Raw genomic sequence first — 23,637 nt, 5'->3', positions numbered from 1 at the left:
CTAATAGAATAAGTGGTTTCTGCAAATTCAACACAGAATTCTACTTTTTGTGACTACTCACAATTCTGCAACTCCTCCATGACAAGTGTCTTTAGTACTTAGCACTGCACCCTTTGACTGTTATGATTTGCTACAAAAGTGATGCAAAGCTAGGCACCAAATTCTGGCAGCATTTCTGAGAAATATTAGAACATTTCTTATGCAATCGCCATCAGCTCACTAATAATGATGAGCGAATAGCATTGTTGCTCTGGTGATCTCCGAGTATTTGTTAGTGCTCCGAGATTTAGTTTCTGTCTCCTTAGCTGCGTGATTTACGGCTGCTAGACAGGCTGAACACATGTGGGAATTCCCTAACAGGTATTCCTCACATGTATTCAGTCTGTCTAGCAGCCATAAATCATGCAGCTGAGGGGACGAAAACTATATCTCCGAGCACTAATAATAATAAATACTCGGAGATCACCTGAGTATGCTCGGGAAAACCCAAGCAACAAAGCTTTTCGCTCATCATCACTACTCACTAATATTGCTGGGTTGCCTAAGCTGAGAAATGCTATAGACTTCTTTCTCCACTCATGAGCCACATCTTCTCATCCCCCAGCTTTCTGTGCTCATTATTCATTCTGAAATATAACATTACAGACTATCAGCTCACTGATCATTATACAAGAGATGAAATGAGTAGTGTATAAGCGGGTGGTTTCGTCAAACTCAATCTGACAGGTGCCCCGCCCCTATCAAAGTGTATCAAAGTGTGTAACCCCTCCCCTCCCCTTGTTTGACGGCTGGTATCCAGCTGTCCCTCCTTGTTTGATTTCCCCTTTTGATATAGTTTAATATAGTTTAATTTGTTGTAGTTTTGATATTATTCCCGTATTTTGTGGAATAACACATGTTTATAATTATAGCCTAGTCGTGTATTTATTTTACACGTGGTTTATAACACCTTTCTCATTTGTTTATAATAGATTTTATACGTATCCCCGAGTTTGATTCTGTAAGCTTTTGTTTTATTCACAGTGTATTCATATAGTGGAGAACTTAAAGCTGTTTATATGTGTCTCTACTGAACACTATGGTGAACATTAACTAAATGTTTATTTTCCCAAACAGAGAATCTGCTGTGGGTATTTGCAGTGTATTCATATAGTGGAGAACTTAAAGCTGTCTATTTGTTTTTGTAAATGGTGAACACTAACTAAATGGTGAACATTATCTAAATTAGGTTAACTGCGGTTCAGAGGTTCATAACACCTAGGTCAAGCAATTGTTGTTGTATTTGCGTACCCCATAAATGTTTATTTCCACAAACAGAAAAGTTATTGTGTCCTGAAGATGGCATCTGAGGTTATTTGTTATCTACTGAGGCCATTGCAAGCTGTGTTTATTCACATTGTAGCAGGTTTTATCCTTGTGGCTGCCTTATATACACAGAAGAGATATGCACCAATGTCACAACACAAGTTATAATATGACCCAATGTTACAATACAAGTAAGAAGCGGCGTGTTTTATACGAATAAAAACCAAAGACACGATATTGTAAAAAAAATTTAAAAGATTTATTTCTCACGATAAAACAGCATCTCAAAGACATTTCAACACTATAAAAAATTCTTACAGAATATAAAAAGTAAAAACATTACAATACAGTAATATGACAGTACAGTAACAGTACAATGATCAATTACACTTCTTACAAAATAATTAATATAGCGTTACAAGGCGTGTACAGCATTTATCCAGTACATTCTTTACATCGTGAGCCACATGGTTTGTAGCAGCGGTAGAGACCTTTTTTTAGGTAGCAAAGTTCCACGTGTGGTACCTAATGACGGGGAATGTAAAGATTGAATTGTACGGGGTGACGCCGCTAACTTCAGCGGTGTAGATACAGAGCGTGTCTCACTGTTGGTAATTTTTAATTCATCTAAAAGCTTCCTAGTAGCGGGGTTACCCACAACTGTAGACGGCATATTTAGCTCTGCCATAGCCTGCATAAATGAATCCCAACCCGGCGGTAAATTTCTACTGTTCAGAGCATGACTCTGCGTTGTACTACGTACCAAATCCAGTAAGTTAGACCCTGGTATTACGGATCCTTTGAAAATAAATTCAGCATTATTATTCCATGCTGTGACATTTTTATTCTGCAGCAGCCTGTTTAGTAAAAATTCAGCATTCTTTTTATATCTTTGGTTTATATGGCCGACAATTTCAGCGATCTCATGATTTTTATCAGAGTCGGTATTTGGCAATTGCTGCTGACCAGGATCAGGAGGGCTAACGAGATTTAAAGCCGTTACTTCTTTTGAGCTGTGCCTCGTATGTACCAAGTAGCGTTGTAGCACAGCGCTATACATTTTAATTTTCACATCATCGGGAATGTCACGACGCTGTAAAATGTCGCTAATCTCACCATCAAGGCGCCGAATAACACTGTCGCGTATGTTATCTGTAGTACCGGGTCTTAGTTTGTCTAGCTCCTGTTTGGGGACTAGATACATTTTCGTTGTATGCTCCATTATCTTCCGGCGATCAGGCTTGTTATTATTGGGATTGCAAAAGCTAAAAGAGGACCGATAAACCCGCCGGCCTGTTTTAGTAGGCGCTTCTTTTTCTTTATGGGCTGAGACCTGTCGCTCAGGGTTCTTATAGCTTTACGCCACTTCTTTAATATACCTTTTTGGCGCTCTTTCAGCGGAATCCTGCCTTTTAAGATATTTAAAGCAATCTCGCCTATGGCTGTAATTAAATCATTGCTTGCATCGCGCAAAATAGACTTTCTGACAGCGGGGGTTGCTTTCACTAGGGTTTTTAAGAGAGCCCAGTTACGCCGGAGCCTCTCAGACATCTTTACATCACAACGACCACAGCGTAGAATGTCTGATACCTGGTAAAATTCACTTTTTAGAAGTTTTTTTCTTCTGAACATAGACAGCGGGCAGCGCGGGTGGAAACAACCCAGTCCTTAAACGCAGATCCTCAGGAGTATTAGCTCTCAAATCTACAAGCAAATACCCGTAAGGCTCCCGCGTGGCATCCTCAAAAGCTTCTAGGAAAAAACGTGTTTTTCCGGGATACATCTGACGAGCTAGAGTTAAAATTTGTAATTTATCTCGGGGGTTGTTAAAAAGCACCATGTACTTTGTGTTTAAATTTATCGTACGGCTTTTCTTGCCCTGACAAAATATGTTTTGCACCAGGTAGAAAATGCTGAGATTTCTGTGGTGCACATACTTGGTAAAGGCTTTTTCTATCTCACAATTCTCACTAGCACTCTCCATGAGATCATCAACAATCGCCAAATTCACCTTCTCCGGTGGGAATAATTCGTCATCTACGAATGTATTCGGCAGACCCTCCACAAATCTGGCGTGGGGAAAAGAGAGAGAGATTTCATCATATAGTTTTTGCCAACACGAATAAAACCATACAATATTATCAGGTTTCTGAGAAAAATTAGCTTCAATATTATATAGCAGCTGTTTTACAAAATAGCTCTTTCCAGAATTAGACGGTCCTGCTAGAATGCACGAGAACGGGTGTTGCAGACGCGTATCCATCACAATACACGACTAATACCCAAAAGGTAATGTTGTGAAATCGTCTAATAGTCGCCGCTTTGTATAAACGCACTTTTGTGTTTTGCGTAATGGCCTTGTTTCAATATCCCAGTACTTTTTATTTCTCACAATGGACGCCTGCTGTACGACAATACGTTTCTGAGTTTCTGCGGCAGAATTGCGCGGGTAGTCCAGAACTAGATCTTTCAGACTGTTGAAATTAATAGATTGAGAGTTACCAACATTTAGTGTTATCCCCTTAACTTTTAAGACAGTTTTACCGGTGTTGAGTTTGTAGCCGTAAGTTTTGGGGCCCGCGGATACAAATTCTGTGATGTGTGTACCATCGGGTATTTCACTGGTCAGCTCCCCCAGGTAATCGCCTAAAGGCGGTTGCCACTCACCATCTCTCTGTACAAAAATAACTGAATCTGTGTCGTGATAAAGGCACCGCTCCTGCAGCCGGTCCAGCAGCGAATAGAGCTCTAGCCGAGCATATGCTGTTGTAAAACACGCTATAAAAATGTTTGTGTTTTTGTTGAGTGTGTGATGGCCTTTTGCATATTTCCAGTTAATGGTTGCGGTGTCATCATCAAGGAAATGTAACATCGAAATGTCATAGTAAGGCAGGAACAAATACTTAAAAAGCTCATCTGGATCCCTAACAATGCTGGTACATGATAGATTAGATCTCTGAGCAAACTTTCCCCATAAAGAATTTAAGAAAAGCTTGGAGATCTGTCGCTTAGCAGGATTGACAGCTATATTTTCAGGCCGTAATTGGACACCTTCTTTTTCAAGAAAAGAGTCAATGTACTGCCGCTTCTTGGCGTCATCAGTGCACCAGCTAGGATAACCAGAGGCTTCCTGCTTATCCCTAAGATGTAATTTAATGTAAGGCGCAAACAGATCATCAGTGGTTTTAGGAAAATGCCATATTTCATAGATGTGAGCGATCCGATACCCTTTTTCTATAGCCATCTCGAGCTCTATAGTGCACCAGGTGCCTGTCAGCGCCCGTTCTTCATCACTGTGGGCACAAATATCTGCCTGGGAATTTGCAGCGCATGTGTAACAAAGGGGAAACATTAATTTTTTGTTGAGTTTTACCGGTAGAACTGGAAAAAATAAATCTCTCGGCGGGTAGACCTTGACTCTAGCAATGCCAAAGTATTTTTTAATGAATCCAAAATTGTCGTAGATGATGTCTGGATGGCCTACAGGGTATGTTTTAGTTTTGTTTACAAAGGGGTACAGACTGGTGAAATCATAGTAGTGTAAAGTCTCCCCTTCTTCCAGATGGTGATAGAGCTTAATGGCGTTAGTTCGCCCGCCATAAAGCGCATCACGGGGGTCTAAAGGAACGGGGAATTCCATCTGACGAAGAAATGTTTGAAGGTTAGAATCATTTTCAACCATTTCATTCCACTCATGTTCCCACATCAGTCTTACTGTGTACCCGCAACACTGTAAGTAACGCTTTTTAGCTAAAAAGGTGTAATATAACTGACCGTAGGACGTGCTTGTGACCTTATTTGTGTCATTTTCATTATAGCACACGGGACAACCGTGGTAAAAACACCCCTGAAATTCAAAGGCTATGTGCTGGCCGCTAACATAGGCATAGCCATCTAGAAAATACTTCCCGACCTGTTTTTCACCGCCTCTCAAAGCGTGCTGTATGTCGATGTTCTCAGAGTGGGCTACATACATGAGCCACTGTATAGCGGGTGTCGAGTAGCGCTTTTTTGCCTTGTGATAATTATCACCAGGTAAAATGGCGATTGTCTTTTTTGGAAGAAATTTAAACCGGTACATTGTCATACACACCGAGGCCAGGGTGATGAGCTGAAAAGGATCAACACATCTGCGCACTACAATCTTTTGCTTTTGACGCTTACAGTATTTTTTAACATTTTTCTGAGTCATCTGCATAATACGCTCTCTATAGATCTCGCAGGCGTGTCTCAAAATTTCAACATCTTGTTTGCAATAAGATTTTAGCTCGGCCTTGAAGTCAAAAGTTGTATTTACCTGTGTCTCATACCACTCCAGGAACTCTACCTTCTCGCCAGGTGACATGTACTCCACCCCATAATATTTTACATCAGGTATGGGACCTACATAATTTTGGTTTTCTCTGGTATTGAAAAAGTGTGGAAAATGTCCTTTGCCTCCTGAAAAGCCCATGGCCTGTGGTAATTTACTGAGTTTCATGGGGATAAAATTTAGAGAGTCTATGAACCTTATAGACAAATCGGGTAGCGACACACACAAGAGGCGGCCACCTTGGGTTATCAACTGTACTTGTAGTTTTTCAGAAATCAGTTCCTTAACAATAAAGTATGCATCATATCTTCCACCATTGTGGGCAATAAATGTATGATCTGAAAATTTACCGCTTGTAAAGAACTGTACAAAGTCATGTGTACAGGTATCACCCTCAAACTCCCAGGAGGGGTGGCCATACAGCGTTGTAGCATAAATGTAATTCGGGATGTGCGTGCCTGTCTCCTGCATACACTCAAAATCATAAAAGATATAGCAATCTGACTCATCCTGTGCTACATACTTCCGCATGTAACAAAGATGAGCATCGAATTTATTTATATGTCTGCGACATACAGGACAGCGCAAACCATTACATTTATGCTCTGTTTCGCTATTTCTGGGGACAAAAAGGTTGCATTTATCACAAAATGTTTTAAGTCTGCAGAATGCTGGGTCGCCTAATCCAAATTGTTTGTGATAATCTAGGCACACGCTCGAGCGGCAATAAACTCTGCAAACAGTACATCTGGGCTGTTGGTCGGCACCGCTTTCTACGCAATTCTCTCTCTGACAGGCTTTACAAAAATACTGGCAGGAGTGGTTGTTTTTGTGGTGAAACACTGAATTGCAGAGCTCACAAAAGTAATCAGCACCGATAAAACCCTTCATATTTTTGATACCGTAGTAGTGATTATCATGGAACAATATGAATACTGTTTTGCCATTAGCTGTATTACCGCTCTCAAAGTAACGCCAATCGCCCTGACTATAGTACAGTACTTTAATGGTGACCCCCAAATATTTTTCAAATGCAGGGATGTCGCTAAAACTCACTAATTGATCATCAGGGATGCCCAGTGCTGCGTGTATGTTTTTAGAGCGGCTCAGTAAAACACCATCAGTGACATTCGTGTCGTCCATCAGGGCGCACACACTAGCAGCCAAACACAGATTTGTCGTGTAATTGTTAAAATCATACAGCCATTGTCTCTTTTGTTTAATGATCTGACTGCTCGCTATAGATTTCAAGCGCCTTTTTTGTTTTACACCACCGCGTCGGTTTTTAATGATGGTGACGACTAGCTTTAGCGAATTGGATGATATGCATTCACTGTTACTTTGAAGTGCGCGGGCAACAGCATTTAAAAAAGATTCGGAATTAAAATCTTCACGGGTTTGTTTTGTAGTGAAAATAGGGTCTAAAGTATCACCGGCATCAAACCTTAACTGTACAAAGTCGCCAGGTTCAATGTCCCTGATGATTCTATCCAGTAATGCCTGAATGCCCTCATGAACAATATTCAAGCCCTCTTCAAATGATCGTACACGCTCCAAATTTACAAATCTAAAATGATCTGTATGTATATGACCATTGAAATTGCGGAGGGCCCTTTCATGATGATGGATGTGTTGCAAAAATACTGTATGATCGGGGCGCCGCACATTACCAGCAGCGTCTGCGGATTGTGAATTTTGTGTAGATGCCTGTGCGGCAGCTGCAGAGCTGCCTGGACTATGTGAGTGCTGTTCTGACTCTTGTGACGACGTCTGTGGTGACTGTAGAGGCATTGCAGGACACATGTCACCACGGCGCCTCCTAGAGCATAGCGCCCGTCTAGCGCTGACCAACAATTTTAGAGCCCTCTTTATAACTCTAGCCCTATTATACCTGGGTAGTGTTAGTTTAGGTGGTTTATGCATGCCGTAGCCGACCATATCTAGTCATAATGGGGTCGCTGTAGTTGTTATCTCGCCATCCAGCAGCAGGCTCCGAAGTGCGTATAGTTCGGACTTATTAGCCTGTGTTGGGTTTTGTGTTAATAATAATTTTTCAAAAGTATCGCAAAAAAACATTATTTTGGGGACCCAGCGTTTGTAGCGTAAGTAGCGGCCGATGTGTTCCTGAAATACAAGCATTTCAACGGGGTCCCAGCTGCGGGATTCATGCTGCAGATCTATAGCTGGCGCATGAATCCGTGGCTTTTTACACACCTTAAGCTCTTTACACCCCTTAACATCATCCGGCCGCGACCTCTTTGACCGTTTCTTAACATTAACAGAGTTAGATACACAGACATGAGATATGTCACCCAAATTAGAGGGTCCTGAGGGTCCGGCCCCAGAGGCATTAGCAGGACCCGTTACACATGGCGCTGACGGTTGCATAGTGTGGGACATACGTATAATGAGCGGCTCTATGGATGGTTGCTTACCATCAGCGAGCTGATCAATCTCGCGATCATACTCTTCACGACTCATCGTGGCTGTGGCACCCACGGCGCAGGATGCGGTTGGTGGCTCTGTAACATGTTTTGTTTTCCGCTTATGTTTTCGGGGTACCTCGAGCACTTCTGGATATAGTAGCGCGGGGTCATTCACACGGATTGTCGATGGCTGTCCGGTACTTGGATGGGGTATTTCACGATGGTCCGACGGTACAGGGTTTCCTGCGTCCTGCACCACGCAGATCGGTGATAGCGGATATGCTCTAACAGATCCATTAGCCGTCTGTATCGCCGGCCACGCTTGTGCTGCGCCATTCTCGGTGATCTGTAGCGGCTGTAGAGGTGCTGGAGGTGTTTTTCTCATGACTTTGCGCTTAGCTGTAGGAAAGATTATACATGTGTCAGATATGTGCGAGACCGTCGCAGGCCGCTGCGCATAGCTGCAGGAAAGATTATACGTGTGCCAGATATGTGTGAGACCGACGCAGGCCGCTGCGCTTAGCTGCAGGATAGATTATACATGTGTCAGATATGTGGGGGCCATGGATCTCAATGATGAAGCACGTGCATCATTGACTGTACAGAGACTGTGCATGTATACCAAAATATACACTTACGGGATAGCGATGTGTGGTGAATGATTGCCGTGGCGTCTTCTGCAGCTTCTGCGATGCTCTCCATTAGCTCCGGTATATTCTCTTTTGTGAAAATTCTTCTAGGCTTCAGTTTACAAGCTATAAATAAAGATACAGGCCTTAGTAGAGGCGTGGTGGATTTTCGCAGAGCGGTTGTGCAAAAAAACTTTTCATACGATTCTCACCTCTCCCTTTTTTGCCCGCCGGTCCGAGCTGTTTTTTAGGTGCTCTAGAATCAGGGCTGTTTCTCGGCGTGGGGGTCTGGTACATCAGTTCCTCAACAGGCGGCTGATTGTGTTCCGTGGTGGTTGGTTCTGGAAACATGTCGACATCTGTAAAGAATTAATATATATATTTACACGTCTAAATACTTAAAAGCTATATACACACACACACACACACACATACATACACAGCAGTCACACAACGCACCTATGATGCCTTGAGTCAAATCCCACACAGCAGCGACACCTGCATTAGTGTTACTATACTCAGCTCCAGGTGTATCACACTCCAGAGTAGGCACGCTGAAGCCGTTTAAAAAATCATCGCTATAGTTGCTGATAAATTCATCTACAGCATCGGGGGTGTTCCTGGTAAATTCATCTAGATTATCGGGGATGGTCCTGATTAATTCATCTTAAACAAGAAAGAATAAACAATATAAAGATAATATATAAAAACAGCCCTTAGTTAGAATGGGACACTAACAGATACATGTATATAAATCTTGAAACATACCTATTACCGAATCCGCAACTTGACTGGAAAAAGCTGAAAAATGTTGGGATTCCATCTAAAATAAATTATCTGTGTAAATTTTATGCGCAATCTATATTATCCACACACCACTACTCGTCAAACGCAATTATATACCCCAACAAATAAACTGCTCCCCGTGTATAAATATTCTTATACTAAGCAAATCATGGGTAATACGGCTAAGTCTTTCTATATTAATTATGCGCCACAAATATGATTTATGCGGTAAAACTATATTACACAGCCCCACTAAATATACCGCTACTGTATAAATATGACTATAAATATGTCTATGTTAAACAACACACATGTAGTAAGTAAACGCTGCAGGCGCTAGTTAGGGCGTATTGACAGTTATTAACTACTGTATTACATAAATTATGTTATAATAGTTGCCCGCGGATAAGTCTTTCTATATTAATTATGTACCACAGAATATGTTTTATGCAGTAAAACTATATTATACAACGATACTAAATATGCAGCTATCCTCCAGTATAAAACTAACTTATTAGACAAATAACACCCTTAATTATGGTTTTAGAGATGCATAGTTAAATATAATTAAGCATTTGCGAATAATAACACAACTGTCTTATATACTTACATTTAGAATAGCTTGCTTTTTTTAGTCTGTTCGGACTTCTGGTGGTTGTCTGATGTACTTTAGTGGGCCAGCCACCTGTATTTATCCTGAGTGTCAGAAACCAGCTCACCTGTTAACACCCAGAAACACACCCAGTTACGCCCCCACCACACGCCTGCTGTTAACACCCAGAACACAACCATACATGCAATTAATGCATGCATTAACTCAGGCATGATATATCCGGATTAAAACAGGAATTTTTATACAGCTGAATTTCTGAAAGAAGCAGTCTGTTGATTAACGAACCACAATCATTTTAATCAATCATGACGTCTAAATCGTATGATGCCATATTAGAAAAACAATATTTTACATGCCGCGCACCCGGCTCATTCTCGGGTATTGACAAATTATTTAGATCTGCAAGAGCACGCGGTATAAAGAAATCTGATGTTATTGCCTGGTTAAATAAGCAAGACACCTACACGCTACACAAGCCTGCTAGAAAACGCTTTTTGACAAATAAAATTTACGTCTCGGCCATTGATGCGCAGTGGCAGGCGGATCTCGTAAGTTTAATTGACTATTCAAGGGAAAATGATAATGTCAAATACATCCTGACGGTGATTGATGTTCTATCGAGATACGCATGGTGCGTAGCCTTGACAAACAAGACAGGCGCTAGTGTCGCCAGATCGTTCGAATTAATATTTCAAAATGATAAGCGCATACCGAAGAAACTGCAGACGGATCGCGGCAAAGAATTTATAAATTCATCACTCAAACAGCTATGTAATACGTACAATATTCATCACTTTTTTACAAACAATGATGTAAAAGCCGCTATGGTCGAGCGTTTTAATCGCACATTAAAAACCCGTATGTGGCGCTATCTTACGCATCATAATACCTTTAGGTATATTGATATTTTACCGGATTTGCTGCATAGCTACAACCATACGTACCACTCAACGATCCGCTGTAGTCCCGCGTCTGTGTCAGAGAGAAACGTGATGCAAATCTGGCGCAATATTTACAGTTCTACTATTACTAATAAACCGATTAAACCGTCTTTAACGGTCGGCTCTCATGTGAGAATATCGCGCTATAAATCGACCTTCTGTAAGGGCTATGAGAAGACCTACAGCGATGAGATTTTTTTAATCACCGGCGTCTCCAATAAATTTCATAAACCCCTTTATAAAATCAGTGATTTAGCCGGAGAGCCTGTAGAGGGGTCATTTTATAAGGAAGAGCTGCAAAAAATACCTATGGATGAGGATCGTGTCTACAGAGTAGAAAAGATTTTGAGAAAAAAACGTGTCAGGGGTGTGAGTCATTGCTTTGTCAAATGGCTGGGCTACCCCGAAAAATTCAATAGTTGGATCCCGGCCTCAGAGTTGACAGATATATAACCATGGAAGCGGGCTCATTTTTCGTGACATTACCCAGTAATTCGTCAATTAAAATCTACCCTGAAAACACAATATCGGAGTACAATACCAAGTTAGCGCGGGCCGTTCATCTTTCGGCAGATTATGAGGTGGCGTTAACGGAAATACAGTACCCCCATACGTGGAACACGTTTGATGCTTTTGAAGGGAGCTTCTACGCGGCTAAACACGGCGAACCTTTAGTACAGTATCACATAAAATCAGGATTTTACTCGTCCATTCCTAAGCTAGTTGGCGCGGTCAATGCCCGAATAGAAGCGCTGTATTTATCTACGCCTGCCTACAGAATACGGTATGATGAGCTACGCCGCGAGGTGATCCTGACCGACCCATCCCCTATACAGTTTACTCTGGGTACTAAGTTAAAATTTATTTTCGGCCTGCAGACCGTCGATGACTCCCCCGTTGCTTTAATGCCGTGGAATCGCCGCTTTTACCCCGATTCAAAGGCTGGTTTTTATTCGCTTTTTGTATACACTGATATAATTCAGCATCAACTTGTAGGTGACAGCTACGTTCAACTGCTACGAACCGTAGAAGTTAGCGGCGATGATAATGATATTGTCACGGTGCGCTACTCACGGCCCGATTACATACCGCTGTGCAAGCAACACTTTGACTCCATAAACATTACAGTCATGTCGGACCAGGGAACGCCGGTTAAATTCAGATACGGCAAGTGTATAGTGCGATTACATTTTAGACCTCGCCAGCATTGACACGATAAAATGCTGTCTCAAAGGGTGTATGGAGATCCTGCTGTTTATGCCCGCTACTATACGGCACAGTCGGGGCACGGTCTAGAGGGATTCCGCGGGAGCGAGTACATGTATGGCTCTGGACTGGCAGGACTATTTAAAGGTTTATTTCGTCGCGCCGTGCCGCTTTTCAGAAAAGGCTTAGAATTAGTAAAACCACACGTTCGGACTGCTGCCCGGAACATCGCTGCAGATGCCGTGACATCCGCATCGACTGCCCTTATGAAAAGGATAAATACGCCAACCCATCAAGACGGCTCTGGGATAATCTATGTCGCTAAAAAAGCCCAAAAAAGAAAGCGCCGCGTTTGCCCTCCTTTACCGCCGATGCTCATGAATAAAACTACATCCAAGAGACGCCCCCGTCAGAAACGAGTAAGACGCTCTGCGGACGACATCTTCTAATCAGTTACCATGGCTTTCCTGCATGACGCTTCTGTAGAGTGCGCAAAATCTGAACTGGATATTTTTGCCGTACCACCGACTCAAACAAGTATCGAGAAATCTCTATTTGTAGAAGTACAGCCGGTTGCTGCTCTGTCAGACAATGGACCGTTGGAGTTTTACATATCTGGTAGTGGTAATTATTATTATGATCTGAACAACACGCTACTGTACATAAGCTGTCGCATCGTGAAGCAGGATAATACGGCCATCGCCGATGGTGCGCGTGTGGCGCTCATAAACTACCCTCTAGCCACTCTTTTTAACCAGGTCGATATTACTCTGGGAGACCGACTTATCTCACAATCGGACAATCTCTACAGCTATAGAGCCTACATAGAGACCCTTTTAAATTACAGTTCACAGACGCTGGCATCGCAATTTACAGCCGGTTTGTTCTATAAAGACACTGCGGGGCATCATAATGACAGGCGCCTGGATGGTGCAAATGCGGGATTTATCAAAAGAGCCAGTGCCGCCTCTCGCTCAAAACCCATCGACCTTTTGGGACCCATATTTGGGGATATATTTAACCAGCCAAAGTTAATATTGAACGGCCTTGGCCTTAAGGTTAAACTGTCAAGAAATAAGGATACTTTCTGCCTCATGTCCGCAGAAGCCGAGCCGCTGAAGGTACAAATCTCGCAGGCGGCTCTCTATGTGAAAAGAGTGCAGGTATCACCGGCTGTCCGAATCGGCCACAGCCAGGCCCTCCTAGCAGCAACAGCCAAGTACGCTGTTGACCGAACATGCCTGAAAGTGTACAGCATCGCCGCAGGGACACGGATCACGAACCACGAGAACCTCTTCCTAGGACAGATACCAAAAACTGTTATATTGGGGTTTGTAGATAATGAGGGCTTCAGCGGTTCTTATACAAAAAACCCACTGGACTTTCACCACTACCACGTCAATCACGCGGCATTATATCTGGATGGTCAGCAGATACCCGCGAGGCCTTATAATCCTAATTTTAATGCTGATTTAGCCATCAGAGAATATATGGCGCTTGCTCATATATCGGGCAAGCAAAAGGCTGATTGTGCCATGGCGATAGATCGTGAAGAATTTATGGCTGGCTTCACGCTATTTGCTTTTGATTTATCGCCTGATCAAGAGCCTGGAGGCCATTTCTCGCTCATTAAAACAGGTAATCTGCGTGCTGAAGTCCGCTTTGCGATAGCGACACCCCACACGATAAATATGATTGTCTTTGCAGTCAACCACACCATTCTGGAAATTAATAACAGGCGAGAGATCTTGTACGATTTTAATTAAGCAACGATGGACAGTCTGCAGCTCACAGTTGTAGCGCGGACCGATAATTATACAGACCGCATATTCGCCGGTGTGTTTCCGTGTGATTTGCTGCCGGAAGAAAGAGTGACTCAGAGACCCGCGGCATATATTGTGAATACAGACCCGGCGAATCAAGCTGGTCGCCACTGGATATTAATCGTACTCTGCGACGATAAGACGGGCATATTTTTTGACAGTTACGGCTTCCGTGCGGATAATATTATCTTTCCACGCGCTTTTGTGACATTCCTGAACAAGAATTGTTATTCTTATTGTTATCAGAGCGCACAAATTCAAGATTTGTATAGCAGTGTATGCGGTCATTATTGCATATATGTATTATACCATTTAGCGCGAGGCTTTCCATTTAAGAAGATTTTACAAAATTTTACGTCTGACATGCAGAATAATGATCGAGCCGTATCAGATTTTGTGACATCAAGATTTTCAGGCGCCGTTATTTGTTCATCGTGTCGTTATCAGATACAGCAAAGATGCATTTGTCAGCATCATGCTGTTAGCTAACTTAAAATTTGAGCTGTTGTTTTATCGTGAGAAATAAATCTTTTAAATTTTTTTTACAATATCGTGTCTTTGGTTTTTATTCGTATAAAACACGCCGCTTCTTACTTGTATTGTAACATTGGGTCATATTATAACTTGTGTTGTGACATTGGTGCATATCTCTTCTGTGTATATAAGGCAGCCACAAGGATAAAACCTGCTACAATGTGAATAAACACAGCTTGCAATGGCCTCAGTAGATAACAAATAACCTCAGATGCCATCTTCAGGACACAATAACTTTTCTGTTTGTGGAAATAAACATTTATGGGGTACGCAAATACAACAACAATTGCTTGACCTAGGTGTTATGAACCTCTGAACCGCAGTTAACCTAATTTAGATAATGTTCACCATTTAGTTAGTGTTCACCATTTACAAAAACAAATAGACAGCTTTAAGTTCTCCACTATATGAATACACTGCAAATACCCACAGCAGATTCTCTGTTTGGGAAAATAAACATTTAGTTAATGTTCACCATAGTGTTCAGTAGAGACACATATAAACAGCTTTAAGTTCTCCACTATATGAATACACTGTGAATAAAACAAAAGCTTACAGAATCAAACTCGGGGATACGTATAAAATCTATTATAAACAAATGAGAAAGGTGTTATAAACCACGTGTAAAATAAATACACGACTAGGCTATAATTATAAACATGTGTTATCTCAGATGCCATCTTCAGGACACAATAACTTTTCTGTTTGTGGAAATAAACATTTATGGGGTACGCAAATACAACAACAATTGCTTGACCTAGGTGTTATGAACCTCTGAACCGCAGTTAACCTAATTTAGATAATGTTCACCATTTAGTTAGTGTTCACCATTTACAAAAACAAATAGACAGCTTTAAGTTCTCCACTATATGAATACACTGCAAATACCCACAGCAGATTCTCTGTTTGGGAAAATAAACATTTAGTTAATGTTCACCATAGTGTTCAGTAGAGACACATATAAACAGCTTTAAGTTCTCCACTATATGAATACACTGTGAATAAAACAAAAGCTTACAGAATCAAACTCGGGGATACGTATAAAATCTATTATAAACAAATGAGAAAGGTGTTATAAACCACGTGTAAAATAAATACACGACTAGGCTATAATTATAAACATGTGTTATTCCACAAAATACGGGAATAATATCAAAACTACAACAAATTAAACTATATTAAACTATATCAAAAGGGGAAATCAAACAAGGAGGGACAGCTGGATACCAGCCGTCAAACAAGGGGAGGGGAGGGGTTACACACTTTGATACACTTTGATAGGGGCGGGGCACCTGTCAGATTGAGTTTGACGAAACCACCCGCTTATACACTACTGAAATGAAAGTACTGTTCATTATTAAAGACTATGGTGAAGAAGAAGAGAGTGAAGAAAAAGAGCAAGAGGGAGACACACTGACACCGTGCTGCTGTTTTCTTGTGAGTATTTATCTCATCCGATGTTTTACTGTTTTTTAACAACTATATTATGACAGCTTGGAAAGTGCCTAGAATAGGACGTAACTGAAATTACATAAAAAAAAATAAAAGCTCCAAAATATTTGTCTGAGGTATGCCAATTAATGGATAGTATAAGTAAGAGAAATGGGTTCAGCCTATGTGACAAATCTATCACACGATGATGAATTTGTCACATCATCTGCCTGCCTGGTGTAGTTTTAAATTCAAGGCTGTAATAATAGGGTAGCTCCACTCCAATTCTCAAGCTTATTTATCCATAAAGTGCACATTCCCACAAAAACACAAACAGCTAAAGTCCCCAGTTTGTGATTGTTTTCCTAAAGATGGATATTTAGACACATTATTTAGTCATTATTTTTATGCTGTTTTATGACATCTTAAATACTGTAGATTGTTTTCACACAACTAATCTCACATGTCAGGTGACTTGGTCCATCTGCTTATAAATACATTGCAATCCACAAATGACTTTACTGTTATATGTTATATGGTTACCATATATATTGCCCACAATGAGTTTTTTTTATTACTGCGTCTCCTCTTGGCATGAGGCAACTTAACCTTATTATGTATTATGATGATTATGAAATACATATATTTTTCTGTATAAAATGCCTTTTTTGTACAATACTTGATCCAAGAGGATAATTTTCCTGGAGTCATTATGTTGCAATATACAGTGAGTACGGAAAGTATTCAGACTCCTATAATTTTTCACTCTTTATTTCATTGCAGCCATTTGGTAAATTCAAAAAAGTTCATTTTTTCCTCATTAATGTACACTCTGCAACCCATCTTGACTGAAATAAACAGAAATCTAGAAATGTTTACATATTTATTAAAAAAGAAAAACTGAAATATCACATGGTCATAAGTATTCAGACCCTTTGCTCAGACACTCATATTTAAGTCACATGCTGTCCATTTCCTTGTGATCCTCCTTGAGATCATTCTACTCCTCCATTGGTGTCCAACTGTGTTTAATTAAACTGATGGGACTTGATTTGGAAAGGCGCACACCTGTCTATTTAAGACCTCACAGCTCACAGTGCATGTCAGACCAAATGAGAATCATGAGGTCAAAGGAACTGTCCATGGAGCTCAGAGACAGAATTGTGGCAAGGCACAGATCTGGCCAAGGTTACAACAGAATTTCTGCAGTACTCAAAGTTCCTAAGAGCACAGTGGCCTCCATAATCCTTAAATGGAAGAAGTTTGGGACCACCAGAAGTCTTCCTAGACCTGGCCGTCCAGACAAACTGAGCAATCATGGGAAAAGAGCCTTGGTGAGAAAGGTAAAGAAGAACCCCAAGGTCACTGTGGAAAATTCCACCGCACACGCCAAAGATGACTGGGAACTTATAGGAACTTCCGATTCAGATTTCCGATATCGCAAAAATATCGGAACTCGGTATCGGAATTCTGATAGAGCAAATATCGGCCGATACCCGATATTTGCAGTATTGTAATGCTCAACACTACCCAGGAGAGGTTTTCTTCTGATGACTCTTCCGTGAAGGCCATATTTGTACAGTTGTCCGTGAACAGCAGAGCAATAAACCACAATTCCAAAGTCTGCAAAATCTTTCTGAAGGTATTTTTCAATCAAGCAGGGGTTCTGATTTGCCTCTCTAGCAATCATACAAGTAGCTAATACTGAAATTTGCTTGGGCTTCCATATGTTATCTTGATCTTAACTGTTCCTGTTAACTGCCATTTCTTAATTATATTTCAACCTGAGCTGAGGGCAGCTTGAAAATGCTTTGCTATCTTCTTATAGTCTTCTCCTCTTTGTGGGCATCCACCATTTTCATTTTCAGAGTGCTAGGGAGCTTCTTAGAAGATGCCATGGTTGCAGTTTTTTGGCACAACATTAGAGAATGCTGAGTTTTTATAACGCTGGGAAATTTGCATCACCTGGACTTTCCTAACAATGATAGTGAACAAGCTATAACCTTAACAGGCTAATGATGGTCTAAAACCTTAGTCAAAATTTTCTGAGCACACAAATGTCCAAGGGTCCCTAAAGTTTTCATTGGACCATTTTTCTTTTTGAAATTTTTAAACTGTAAAAGATGGAAAAATATATATTTCTTGCCTAAAATACAAAGAAAATGTGTCATATTTAACTTTAGCCCTTTTAGAGATCACTTCATCTTCAACTTTCTTAACTGTTCACAGTAACAGTAATTTTTTTCCAGGGGTGCACAAATCTTTTACATGCCACTGTGCCTGTATGCCTCATATCAGTCTGCAACGTGCACCATAGAAGTTCACCATAGAAGTGTGGAGCTATGAATTAATCCAGAATTTAAAGGGAACCTGTCACCCCGAAAATCGATGGTGAGGTAAGCTCACCGTCATCAGGGGCTTATCTACAGCATTCTGTAATGCTGTAGATAAGCCCCTGATGTAACCTGAAAGAGGAGAAAAAGAAGTTAGATTATACTCACCCAGGGGCGGTCCTGCTGCGGTCTGGTCAAATGGGTGTCTCAGGTCCGCTCCGGCACTTCCCATCTTCATTCCATGACGTCCTCTTCTGGTCTTCACGCTGTGGCTCTGGCGCATCTGTACTTTGTCTGCCCTGTTGAGGGCAGAGCAAAGTACTGCAGTGCGCAGACGCCGGGCCTCTGTGACCTTTCCGGCACCTGCACAATGCAGTACTTTGCTCTGCCCTCAACAGGGCAGACAAAGTACACCTGCGCTGGAGCTACAGCATGAAGACCAGAAGCGGACATCATGGAATGAAGATGGGAGGTGCCGGAGCGGACCTGAGACACCCATTTGACCAGACCGCAGCAGGACCGCCCCTGGGTGAGTATAATCTAACGTCTTTTTCTCCTCTTTCATGTTACATCGGGGGCTTACCTACAGCATTACAGAATGCTGTAGATAAGCCCCTGATGATGGTGAGCTTACCTCACCATCGATTTTCGGGGTGACAGGTTCCCTTTAATATGATGTACACAGACTGTACTCTGCCATCTGCCATCATTTCACTCTAATCAGCATGTCTATTTATCTATTATTCCTACAGGTACGTGACTCAGCTTTCCACACTGATTTTTCCTGCCTCTGATCATTGCATTCACTTGGTACATCATCCAGCTTCCACAATGATTGTTCCTACCTCTGCTTATTGCATTCAATTGGTAAGTCATCCAGCTTTACACAGTGATTTTTTCCTACCTCTTCTCATTGCATTCACTTGGCTCATCGTCTAGCTTTCCACACTGATTTTTCCTACCTCTGCTCACTGCATTCACTTGGTATGTATTTCATCTAGCCCCTGCTGTACCACTCATGTTATTTATTACCTTGTTTACTCTGCCTTGAATATCCTGCCTCTGGCTCAGTCTTAATTATCTGACCAAGACGAGCACAGACCACTCCCTAAGCTCCACACCTGAATGCATTTCTAGCAAATGTATTGGAAACCATATGTCTGCAAGACAACAGTCTGCTTAGTGCACCATACAAGTGCACAATAGAAGTGTGGAGCTATTAATTAATCCAGAATTTAATATGAGGTAAACAGACTGTACTCTGCCATCCGTCACCTTCGCACTCTAATCAGCATGTCTATTCATCTATCCATCCTACAGATACATCATCCAGCTTTCCACACTGATTTTCCTACCTCTGCTTATTGCATTGACTTGGTATGTTTTTCAACTAACCTCTAATATACCCCAATGTTATTTATGACCCCTTTGTTTACTCTGCCTTGAATATCCTGCATCTGGCTCAGTCTTAATTATCTGACCAAGATGAGCACAGACCATTCCCCTCAGCTCCACACCTGAATGCATTTTCTAGCAAATATATTGCAAACCATATGTCTGCAAGACAACAGTCTGCGTAGTGCACCTTCATCCTCTTCATTCAGCTCACCTCCTCCTCAGAACTTTTCCTTAACATACAATCCTCTTTCTGCAAACACAGACAGCCACCTCATGTTCTCTCCTGCTCCCACCTGCTAACATTCTCTCTGCTCCTTTTCACTGCCACGATATCTCTCCAAATCCTGATCCTCCTCACCACATCCCCACAGTCACTTCAACCTCTTATCCATGCTCTATCACAAATTTCCGTAATCTCTGTAACCTTATACCCATTCACCCAGCCCCCGCTTCCCCAGTCCCTCTAACAGGAGCTCTGTCTGTAACAAACGTTCCTACGTCCATGATCTATTTATTACTAACAAATAGGGTTGAGCGAAACGCGTCGGCCATTTTCAGAAGTCGCCGACTTTTGGCAAAGTCGGGTCTCATGAAACCCGACCCGACCCCTGTGTGGGGTCGGCCATGAAGTCGGCGATCTTCTGAATCTGGAATCGGAATTCCGATACCGATTCCCGATATGTTTAAGATATCGGGAATTGGTATCGGAATTCAGATTTAAGTGTAAAATAAAGAATAAAAATAAAAAATGTTGCTATACTCACCCTCGGACGCGCCTTGGTTGTAACCGGGAGCCTTCCTTCCTAAGAATCAGCGCTTAAAGGACCTTTTGATGACGTCACGGCTTCTGATTGGTCGCGTGACGCCCATGTGACCGCTCACGCGACCAATCAGAAGCCGTGACATCATCGAAAGGTCCTTCAAGCGCTGATTCTTAGGAAGGAAGGCTGTGGGTTACAACCAGGGCGCGTCCGAGGGTGAGTATATTCCTAATAGTTATATACTGTTACGCTCACGCCCTGACTGGTGGGCGTGAGCTTGGGGGTTTTGTGGCCCCACTGTGCCACAAACCAGACTACCCTGGAAGGGGCGTGACTATGACAGCTGCCTGGGTTTTCACTGGAGCCTCTGATGGTGAGGACAGGCTTGTGCAGCAGGCAGCTGCCAGGTGCTACTCCAGGGTGGTGTCTGGCTGTGGCTGCTGATCCCACTTGGGAGACAGGAAGACCAGGATTGGTGCGGGCATTAGGCAGGACTGGCAGAAGAGCACGGCTGGAACACAGACGAGTAGGCTGGCACAGCTGAGACAGGGCTGGCAGAGACACGGCAGAGAACACAGGGCTGGCAGAGACACGGCAGGAAACAGGACTGGCTAGGACAGCAGGAACACAGGACTGGAAGGCAGGGCAGGAACGGCAGGACTGGCAGGAACACAGGATTGGGAGGCACGGCAGAGAACACAGGACTGGTTGATGTGGTATATGAAGGAACAGGTAAGGGCCTGTTCACACTGGACGTGCAGGTACAGATTTGTAGTTTGGAACACAGGGCTGGCAGAGACACGGCAGAGAACACAGGGCTTGCTAGGACGGCAGGAGACACAGAACTGACTTAGGACGGCAGGAGACAGGACTGGCTAGGACGGCAGGAAACACAGGACTAGCTGATGAGATATTAGAATCAGGCTGCACTCAGATGACACCCGAGTGCAGTCCAATTGTGAGTGAGATGAAGGAACAGGTAGGGATATATAGTTTGGAGGAACAGGTAGGGACCTGTTCACACAGGAGAGGAGTGCAAGACTGCAGATAGGAATGGAAAAGCAGCAAGCGGTAGCGTAGCGACAAAAGCTGAGCAGAGCCACAAAGAATGTGGAGAGAAGCTGCAGCAAGAGATACTGCAGAAGCTAAGCAAAGTGGAACCGCAAGGATTGCAGAGAGGAACTGCAGCAAGAGGTTTCTGCAGCATCGGGAGCGGAGCAGAGCAAGACGGAGCAGAACCGCAGAAGTGCGGAGCAGCGGCAAAGCCACCAAGATGCAGAGCAGGCAGAGCCGCAAGAGTGCGGAGTGCAAGCAGACCGAGAACACAAGGAAAGACACAGCAGGGAAGGAAGCCACACACAAGGAGACCGAGACAAGACTAAGTACAGACAAGGCAATGGAACAAGACACAAGGACAAAGACACAGGGACCAGGATATTCTGCCTCCTGGAGGGCGGACAAAGATAAAGGCAAATGCACAGAGAAAAGCCTCCAGAGAGGGAGCAACACAGAGCTAGACCTGGCAAACTCAGAAGCAAAACACTAACTGAGCTAACACATTGCACAGGCCCAGACCACAGGGTGGAGCTGCCCTATATACAGGAGGCCGCTCGGTAATTGGTCAGGAACTGATTGGACAGGTGCACCTGATTCCTATAAGAACCAGAGAGTTCAGGCGCCGGCCCCCTATACACATAGCCATGAGGCATGCACAGAGCAGAGGAACAGACTATGGAGCTGGCCAGAAACAGAAACCACATCATGACCTGGAGCAGTGGGTAAGATTGTGTGAGAGATGTGAGGCCATGCTGTGATGCCAGCAGAGATGTTACAGTACCCCCCCTTTACGGCCCCTCCTCTTCAAGCCCGCCAGAACAACCTGTAGAAGAAGGATAGGAGCACATATAGTCATAGCCATCACAACATTCCTCTCGTAGAATGAGGTATTTGAAACATTAGAGATCTCAGGATGCTCAGTCTCTTTGAGTCCAGTACGATCAGCTTCCCACACAGAAGATGCAAGGGCCAGGACTTCTTTCACCTGGTTAATTGAAAGCAGGGACTTGGAAGCTTGCGATTTGACCACAACATAATGTGATTCCTTGGAAACTGAAGACACCTTCACTGGATCCAACTTAAGCCCATCATTACAAGAAAATTGGACCTTCTCCTTTAGACCGGTGGGAAGCAGAGATGAGAATACTTCTGTCTTGGGATCTTCACCAAATTGCCAGATGGAAACTGGAGGCATACATACAGGAAACATCTTCAGCCTGGTACCCTGAAAAAACTGGACCTTCTCTTCTAGATTAGAGGATGAGTAAGTCTCTGTCTTAGTATCAAGTAGCCACTTGGAAGCAGAAGGCATACATTCAGGAAGCCCCATCAGCTTGTTACTCAGACAAAACTGGACCATCTCTTCCTCCGGACTGGTGAAGAACAGAGATGCAAGAGCTTCAGCTTCAACTTCTTCATCCACCTGCCACATGGAATCTGAAGGCATCATTACAGGAAGCATCTTCTTCCCAAAGTTCAGGGAAAATTTTTTAAGTGACAGGGATGTTCCTGGGAACTGGTCACTGGTATTGTCACTGGAGGTGTACGGAGAGGACGCCACTGTTTCCTTTACTTCAGTGAGGTCAGCACACTGTGACTCAATAGCCAGCTGATTAGGTGGAGAAGATATCAACACTGTAGATTGACCTAGCAGTTTGGGAACAAGAATCTTCTGGAGACTTAATAGTTCCAAACGCAGAACCACGCTGGGTCTTTGGACCGGAACGGGCAGCAGAGTATCCGGTTCAGAACGACCGACGGGCGGACTGGTCAACCAGTGGAAAACAAATCTCTCCGCATACAATGCTCCGATTTGGAGCTGTAGTTGTCCCTTCAACACTGGACTGTTCATAAGTAGGACTCGGCAATCACCAAACACCTTCACAGGATTCTGGAGCAGTGGAACAGGAATCACACTTAGACTCCGTCTGGTTAGCAGCTTTAACACATCTGCAGGACCGAAGCTCCCACAAGGCACTGGAACAGACTCAGACTTTAGCGGAAGGGAGTTATTCTCACCAAGGGCAGTCTCTCCTACTGGCCCGAGGTTTTGGAGCTTTAGATCCCCTGGACAGAGGTCTTC

The 23,637-nt window shown here is 42.9% G+C and overlaps 2 protein-coding genes across 2 annotated transcripts in view; both read right to left on the bottom strand.

Moving 5' to 3' along the window:
• RFX6 (regulatory factor X6) overlaps positions 1 to 23,637 on the bottom strand; it is a 248,889-nt gene that overhangs the window by 6,791 nt on the left and 218,461 nt on the right. The window lies entirely within an intron of this gene.
• On the bottom strand, positions 1,432 to 9,583 carry LOC138637474 (uncharacterized). The gene is made up of 6 exons (XM_069726190.1): positions 9,441 to 9,583; positions 9,132 to 9,338; positions 8,885 to 9,031; positions 8,682 to 8,798; positions 8,053 to 8,442; positions 1,432 to 3,374 (listed from the first exon to the last, which is right to left on the bottom strand). Exons 1-6 carry the CDS (start codon positions 9,493 to 9,495, stop codon positions 3,343 to 3,345), a joined length of 948 nt encoding a protein of 315 aa, XP_069582291.1. The 5' UTR covers positions 9,496 to 9,583; the 3' UTR covers positions 1,432 to 3,342.

This window comes from Ranitomeya imitator, chromosome 5 (assembly GCF_032444005.1).
Source record: "Ranitomeya imitator isolate aRanImi1 chromosome 5, aRanImi1.pri, whole genome shotgun sequence".
In the NCBI taxonomy this organism is placed as follows: Eukaryota; Metazoa; Chordata; class Amphibia; order Anura; family Dendrobatidae; genus Ranitomeya; species Ranitomeya imitator.
Note: the sequence above shows the minus strand (reverse complement) of the source record. Positions and strands in the feature narration are given on the sequence as shown.